General features: G+C 45.9%; 1 protein-coding gene across 3 annotated transcripts in view; it reads right to left on the reverse strand.

The window, feature by feature from the left end:
• LOC147032475 (signal-induced proliferation-associated 1-like protein 1) overlaps positions 1–8,721 on the reverse strand; it is a 322,965-nt gene that overhangs the window by 71,747 nt on the left and 242,497 nt on the right. For all 3 annotated transcript variants that reach the window (XM_085870130.1, XM_085870128.1, XM_085870129.1), the window contains one exon: positions 364–943. In XM_085870130.1, the coding sequence (XP_085726256.1) occupies positions 364–943 (580 nt within the window). The remainder of the gene's footprint in view (positions 1–363; positions 944–8,721) is intronic.

Raw genomic sequence — 8,721 nt, forward strand, 5'->3', positions numbered from 1 at the left:
TAAAAACAAAGTTATGTGACAGACAGACAGAGACGGGCAGCCACACACAGAATGGATTGCAAAATCACATCTCCCACTCCACAGGGACAGGATAACAAGCCATTTAAATTATTTTCCTCAAGAAGATCTTTTGAGAAATCGTCAAAAACAGCATTTTTCTCTGACAGTTCAGTTGAAACAGAAATCAAGGAAAAGCACTTTTAAGCGTGGAAAACAGTTGGTCAAACGTTTGGGAAATTCCATCATACAAAGAAATGAATCAGCCAAACTGGCAAACTTCAACCTTAATAGGGTAGAAAAAAATGGTTCGTAATAATTATCAAATTAACTTGCCGTCGAGTCAATAATAAAGGAAAGATGTACCTGCAGCCTTTGAACGAACTCTTTAACATCATCTTCATGGATGTGTGGCATAACGATACATTCTCCACGGCCGTAAAAGAGCTTGAGGCTCTGTTCGCTGCTGCTCCACCCCAGAATGTCCTGGCACGAACAATGAAACACCAATGTGCGGCTGCATTGTTCGATTAGAGCCACGTAAGCACTGGATACGGCCAGGAGACAATCCATATTTGTCCCAGAGCTGTAATCTTGAATGACAACAGACCAAGCCAAACATCCAGGTGTGTTCAGCATGATATCAGACTGTGCTGCGACCTTCTCCTTGCGCCGGCCACCCCATGATATCAGAGCACCCAGCACAGAAGCAGAGGGCTCGGCAAGTGCTACAGCAGTTACATGCTTCTCGGCGAGCTCACGCATGTACTCCAGTCGTGTACGCGTTGCCATTGCCACAAACTTTTCAGCCTTGTGTGCTGCATTCTCTCCATTGATGGCCTTGGCGAGCAAAAAGTCTCGAAATGCATGTGAGCGAGAGAACCGAGCACCGCTGGGGAATGGTGGCCCAAACACTGGAACGTCCCTTGATCGAGCCACTGCAAGACTGAAAATACAAGTGGAGTCGGACAAAATAATGAAATCAATTGATGGAAACAGTGAAGATCAAGATAAGATAATGGAAATAAGAGAGCAGAACGTTAAAAAAAACAGTATAATTATTTGACCCAAAATAACAAAACCAGAAATCATCTCAAAATGCAAAGCCAGTCAGCACCCGCTTTGTTGTCAAACTAAACTTAAAGAAAACTAGCAAAAAAAAAAAAATTGGACATTTTATTCATTTGGTGTTCTCTATAGTCTCATAATAAATATTCATTGAAAATTTGATGACAAAAACTCAAACGGTAAAGTAAAAAAGTTATGGCCTGCAGATATATTATCTGTGTATAAACAGATATCTGGACCACAGAGCATCGTGGGAAACAAATCTACAATAATAAAAGGTAGTGTGTGTGTGTGTGTGTGTGTGTGTGTGTGTGTGTGTGTGTGTGTGTGTGTGTGTGTGTGTGTGTGTGTGTGTGCGCGCGCGTCAGTGTGTGCGTTAGTGTGTGCGTCAGTGTGTCTCCTGCATAACTCTAAAACTATAAAACCTAGCAGCCTGAAACTTTCCATGCACTCCAAGAAAACTCCAAGGAAGTGCAAGAGTGAAAATTGAGTGTTTGGGTAAATTAAAACACCCCTTTTGAAGATAATTATCTTTAATACGTTGATAAGGTAAGGTAAGGCTGTTAATTATAATTAACGGCCTTATTTAATTATATCCTTCATCAGGCGATCCCCGACCGCCTCGCTCTCTGGGTCTCAAGGCGTTTCCTGGGTAACCTTGCTGGGGTCTGAAGCTGCCATGTCTTGACTTGGAACAGGCCACAACGATTTAACGATAAAGTTGTTGTTTTCACTTTCCTCACTCATTATCAAATGCCTGTTCATCATCGCGACACAATTCGGACATACTTGACACTTCAGGCATCTCCAAGAGGTAAAAATAACGTACATGTCACATCGACTGAGTTGCACGATGGCGGGTGGTCTCTCAGGTGGTGCCTTCCTGGCTGAAAATGTTGTGCAACTTCCTTTTTAGACACCGCTTTGTTTATCATATATCCGTCACCTTGACATTCATACATTAACAAAACAAAAAACAAAAAAACCCCCTCTATCGACCTCGTGTTCGGAATTCCTGTTCCGAGTTCCTTCATGTCAGTTTGAACTGTGAAATGCGTGTGCCGACATTTTGTGGTCACTTTGGATTGATTTTTCTTTGATTTACACTGTAAATTTTTTTACTCGATTTCCATATTGAAATAACTATATTTAAAAGGTAAACCTTTATGGTTCATTTTGTGTGCTTTATCCATGCCGAGCTTCAACAGAACTTGCAACAGGCCTTTTGCTCTCACCCAGTGATTTAACAAGCTGAGTGGGAAACCAACCATTACCTTTTAAATGTGAAAAAATGAATTTAACTGATACTTTAATGGACTCGGGTACACCTTGAACATATGACGTGTGTGTGTGTGTGTGTGTGTGTGTGTGTGTGTGTGTGTGTGTGTGTGTGTGTGTGTGTGTGTGTGTGTGTGTGTGTGTGTGTGTGTGTGTGTGTGTTTGTATATATATATATATATATATATATATATATATATATATATATATATATATATATATATATATATATATATATATAAATAATGTTACGGTGCCGGGTGTCGTCGCCAACCGACCGCTCTGAGGGAGCCGCAAGTCGAGTCGGCCTGACCGATCGCCCGGAATATAGATCGCCGCCCGGATAAGTCCGAGCGACGGGTCCTTGTACAAAAACCGAAATACGCCAATGGGCAGATCACGTGGGGTCGGGTCGATTGCCAATCTTCAATGTACCTAAATACCCACGTGATCCAACTACCGGGGTATTCCCCCCTCGACAGAACTTGTACGGAACAAACCGCCGAGGCGAGCCTGTCCCGTGCTCGATTCCGAGCGGCTTAATCGCCGAGAACCAAGGGTCCAAATGTCCCCCTTTTACGACAAACCAACGGCTTTATAACTCCCAACACACGAAATGCTCAGTCAATGAAAGAATCGACGCGACGAGCTGAAAACATTTAACAATTGGGGTATTTATTAATAACTAGCACATGCCCGTAAAAAAAAGATTAAAAAAAATATTCAAACTGCGAGCAAGAAACAACAACCACACAGGCCGTTTCTTCGCTCTCGCGTGCCCGTACGTGCGTGGCCCGGAAGTTCGCATATTATTCGCAGTTATGATTATTCGCAATTTAGTTTTAATGCCCAAATATTCAATTAGCGCCAACGTATTTTGCCTTTTCGCAATGTCATCGCAAGGAAAAACAAAAAGAGAAGAGAAGAGAGAGAAAAAAGAATTACTTCCTGGTTCGGAGCACACCAGCTCACTCTGATGTTGCCGAAATTTATGCACCGTCTAATATGAAAACAATCCTAACTTGGGGCATTGTGTTTATCTATAAATGCGCATAAGAAATCGAGAAATTATTAGAATACACGAAGTCATCACTCTCCGGAAGCCCGTACGTTGTAACCCGTAATGGGGAACGCGACTGAGCTTCCCTTCCCCATCGGCCACGCCCACGCAACAACGTGTCTTGTCATTGGTTTGGAAAATAAATGGCCATAACTTGGGAGGCACTTGTCCGATTCATATCAAACCTTGAAAAGGCACATCCTCAGGTCCCCAGCAATATACCTGGCAAGTTTCAAGATCGGACCAGTGGTTGTCGAGAAACAGTGGCGTCACACACTCACACACACACACACACACACACACACACACACACACACACACACACACACACACACACACACACACACACACACACACACACACACACACACACACACACAGCTGGAATTATAGATAGATAATGGGGAACTAGGGAAGCACGTAAGAGCAGAACTATACCGACTTTACGAAATGCGATGCAAACATTTACAGCACACATGAAGCACTTAACAATTTCCTACTTATTAGACGGGCACACGGACAAACATACACACTCACACACCCAAGAAATTGTGGCAGAGACCTTTAATAACGAGCTCCAGCTCGGAGGACAGGTGAGCTGAAACCCAGAACCTATCTCAAACCTCTCCACCTCGTGTGGTCTTCAAGTTGTTCAGACCCGAGCGCCAGTGAGAGCGAGCTGGACCCAATCGCCATGAGCCGCGATCCTTCCCGAGCTCCCGCGAATCCTCCCGCGCTTCTCAACACGTGCTCGTGAGACGAGGCGCCGATCCTTCTCGTCGATGCGTCGCTTCCCCGAGGAACCACCTCCAAGATGAGCTCGATGAGTCGCACCAAGCCGGGAACCAAAATGGAGAACAAAGAGCTCCACGAACAAAGAGGAAGAAGAAGAAGCCACCATTCGCAGCTCGAGCCGAGCAACTGGCTCAACTTCCTTCCAAAACAAAGCAGCTCTAAGCAAAAAGCTCTCCCGAGCCAAGCAGGACCCGAAACTCTGCTGAATAACTCCTCTGCAGAAGAAAAAAGCTTCCGAAGGCCTCAACCCTAACCCAAGCCAAACAGGACCCGAATGTCTGCTGAACGACTACCCTCAACTCCCCTCTCCAACTCCCAACACACGAACAAAGAAAGGATCTCTTCCTTATCCTCTTCCGCCCTTCCCCTGCTCCTGGCGTGACTCATGACTCATGCCCTCGTGCTCCATCCCCCGCTCAACCACGGGTGGGAGGGAGTTGTTGACATCATGAATCACGGGATGGCAGGGTTCTTCTTCCTCTTCACAGAAAAGGGGGAGGGATGTCTCCATTGTTCGGTCCCTAACTATTAAATTGATCCGCAGTGCATCAAATCGATTTCTGAACATTAAAACAATGGAAGGTGAGCTATCGAGGGAACAAGCACTTATCGACATAGCTGACTAAAGGAACCTGTATGTTGTGTGCAATCGAATTCCAAATTCGTAACAATATATATATATATATATATATATATATATATATATATATATATATATATATATATATATATATATATATATATATATATATATATATATATATATATATATACATATATATAAATATATATATATGTATATATATATATATATGTATATATATATATATATATATATATATATATATATATATAAATATAAATATATACACAGCCTGGTGTTGGCGCAGTGGTTAGGGCAGCGGCTTGGGATTCAAGAGGTCCTGAGTTCAAGCCCCGTTGGGCCACTGAATTAATACACCAGGGGGTTGACTCAGCCTGTCATCCTTCCGAGGTCGGCGAAATGAGTACCAGTATACTGGGCCGGTGTATACCCCGGTTAAAATAGGTGTACCATATCCCTGTGTCGTAAGAGGCGACCAGGGTTGCGTCAGGAAGGGCATCCGGCATAAAACATGTGCCAAATCACGATGCGGATCATACGGATGATCCGCTGTGGCGACCCCGAACGGGAGCAGCCGAAAGAAGAAGAAGAAGAAATATATATATATATATATATATATATATATATATATATATATATATATATATATATATATATATATATATATATATATATATATTGTCATGGATTTCAGAATCGCATCCGACTAATGCATACAACAGTCAGGTCCTCAGACAGTTATTTCTCTAAATGCATGTCCAGGATAGACCCATTCCCTTGTCTGGTGGGATTCTGATTCATTGATGCATTGGAGATGGGTGAAGAACAGATTCCCTTTCTTATGGGATGGCCATTTTCTCTTTCAGACACGTTCATGCACGCGAGAGATAGCCGTTAGCCCAACGGAGGCTCGTTCTACCCCCTTTCCATCAGGACACATTGGCTTGGAGGTGGACGATTCATTTACACTTTGGATTTAGAGGACATTTGATTCAGCACACTGCAGGCTTTTCCTGAATGGTTATTCTGACGGTCAAATACAGCTGTGGATCGTTTACCTCACTCACCAATCTTTCATTGACGTTGACGTCCACCTTTTTCCATTGATGTTTGGCAGTTCAATGGATGCTGGCTGGCTCTTCGTGTCAGGCTGAACGAGGAAGGAATGGTCGCGAGATTGACGGGAGGTCACGTGCAGCAATGCGCCAATAGGCAAGGTTGATTTGGCTGGTCTGCTTGAGGCTCCGCCCACACTGGTCACCGATAAAAAAGGATGGGAGGACCGTTTTCATGACAGTTTGTGACAGCTGGGTGACGATTCCTTGCAGCTCCAGTCAGTTGGTGAGTCGGTGACAGTTGGTTCCAGCTCCTCACAGCGCCTTACAGGTGTCCGTTGGTTATGGCTCCTGATAGCTCCTGACGGTGGATGACGGTTGCACCGTTCCTGCTGATTCGACTCATACCTGATTCTTGGCATCCCTGGTTCCTGGGGGTGATGACGTGACGTTGATTGGTGTCCGAGCCTGCTTGTGCGTGGATGCACGGCGAGGCAGGGTGCTGGCAGCTCACCCCTTGCTCACCAAAAACTCACCACTTTGACCGCCGACACCTCCAACACATGGGAAAAATGTTCCCGCACCTCTTTGTACCTCTGTATCGATACAATTCACCACTAAACAGAGGTGTGCTGCACGGCTCAGGTTGTGCTTGTACCGCGTGATTGGGGACAAGCATCGGATGTTGATGGCACCGGCCGCATCTCACCGGAATGTTCCGGGTGAGCACACGGGATTGATGTGGCCCTCATCTATTCGCCAGTGCGCGGCGGAATGGGTGGAGATAAGGGATTGCGGGAAGAGCAATCCGGGAGTTTTGTATGGAGCTCCGGGCCGTGTCACGCCAGTTGTGCGAATGAGCCTGGCCGTGTCCCCAGGAGCCTGGCCGGGCGTGGCTCGGGTCACTGTGGCCCAATAGAGAAGCGGGATTCAGGTCACAGCACGTCACTTCGGGTTGTCACCCCACCCTTCACCCGGGGCTGATATAAGGCGGATCGTGGAACCGCTCACCCTCTTCTTCGCTTCTCTGCTTGGCCCTCTTCTTCACTGCTCCTCATTGCTTCTGCCCGTTGCTGACTCTTTGTTGCCTCTGCCCATCACTGGCTCTTCATTCGCGGTTGGTGTGCGACTGAGACGTGCTTATTCCAGAGGACCAGTGTGGAGCGCACGTTGCCACGAGCACGGCAAAGTGACAAAGCCAGAGATAAACTTCCAACTCTTGAGATTCGAACGCTCAAGCGGAGCATCCCACGGAAGTACACGCTACACTAGCAGACCTATGCATGACTTAGTTAGGGATCTTTTGCCTCACGCATCTTCTCTCCTCTCTCTCTCTCTCTTTCCAACCCTCCATCTCGTCTCCTTTGGATGCATAAAAGAGCATCCATTACTGACTCCCAATCACAGTTTCCTCTGGCATGACACCACCCCCCCCCCCATATTGCACTACACCACACCTCCCACTCCCACACCTTCGACACCAGTATTTCTCCCTCCTACCTCCCCCAAAGCGTACTGGGTTGCGTTGGTCGGCCGATCACGCTAGGTATTGCGAGGCCGTTTATCCTCATCTGCTCTCTTTCTTTCTGGCATTCTAATCTTCCGTGTGTGTGTGTGTGTGTGTGTGTGTGTGTGTGTGTGTGTGTGTGTGTGTGTGTGTGTGTGTGTGTGTGTGTGTGTGTGTGATGGCGCCTGTCATAGCATAACTTAAGATTGTAGAAGTGATAATGGGATAAGTCTGCTCTGTGTCTGCTTGTGTAAATTGCTTGCCTTTTGTCGCATCCCACGAATTCCTTGCTATCCCTGCTGTGCATAATAATAAACCCCACTTCCTGTGCCACATACCTTTCCTTGCTTGATTGTAAATAAATGCTTGTATAGAAATGTTCCCAGCTCGTTTTCATCTTTTCCTTCATTGGTCCAGCATGTTTTGTGTTCCAGCTTCGCTGGGATGTTATCCCCCAATTATCTGTTTTTCAAGCCGGTACCAGTACATCCTTGGGCAGTTACGGCCTGCTGCCTCTGATCCCGTAAGGTGATCCGGTTTGAACAAGGCATACCGAGGGCATGTTCCGGGGCAATTAGATCACGTGATCATGAGGTGATCGGTATTTATGAGATGGAGGACCTTAAGTCACGTGGTTGAGTTATGAGAGTTCATGGTCGATTAGCGACCCGCCGTGTCACGAAGTTATTCTTGTGCGACGGCCTGCGATTCTGGAGAGTCTGGTGGGAACCTGAGGTAGCTTCCCCCGTTGTGGTCTTCTCACCCCCGACCCCCGGTTCGCAACAATGCACACACATACACATATAAACGCACACATAAACACACACATATATAAATATATATATATATATATATATATATATATATATATATATATATATATATATTGTTGTGGTTGACCAAATTCGCAAACCACCATTCAGGTCCCTTAGGTGAGATATCTCGGTAAGTATATGTGTAGTTAGGCCCAAACCCGTTGTCTAGAGGGAATAAATGTCATTCATGAGGGCTGCGACTCTTCAGGATAGCCGTTTTTCTTTTACTATCTTTATTTTGGACCAACCGCCATTATTACCACCACCAACCACGTCTCAACAGCCATCACAACAACAACCACCAACCACAACGCCGCTTCACCACAACCGCCACGACCTTTACCGTCACAACTCGCCACCATCGCATCACCGTCATCTCGCGCCACTCGTGGGCACCGATGCTGGACTCGTGTAGAGCGCGCACCGAGCAGCGTGTTCAAAAGCATCGCGGACTTTCCGCAGAAAAACGGATCAAAAACGACTCACGCCCACTTTTGTTCCGTCCAATCGGTGAGCGAGGGGCGGTTTGGCCCCGCCTCCAG

This window comes from Eptatretus burgeri, chromosome 2 (assembly GCF_056783735.1).
Source record: "Eptatretus burgeri isolate ZD-2024b chromosome 2, Ebu_testis_v1, whole genome shotgun sequence".
Classification (NCBI taxonomy): domain Eukaryota; kingdom Metazoa; phylum Chordata; class Myxini; order Myxiniformes; family Myxinidae; genus Eptatretus; species Eptatretus burgeri.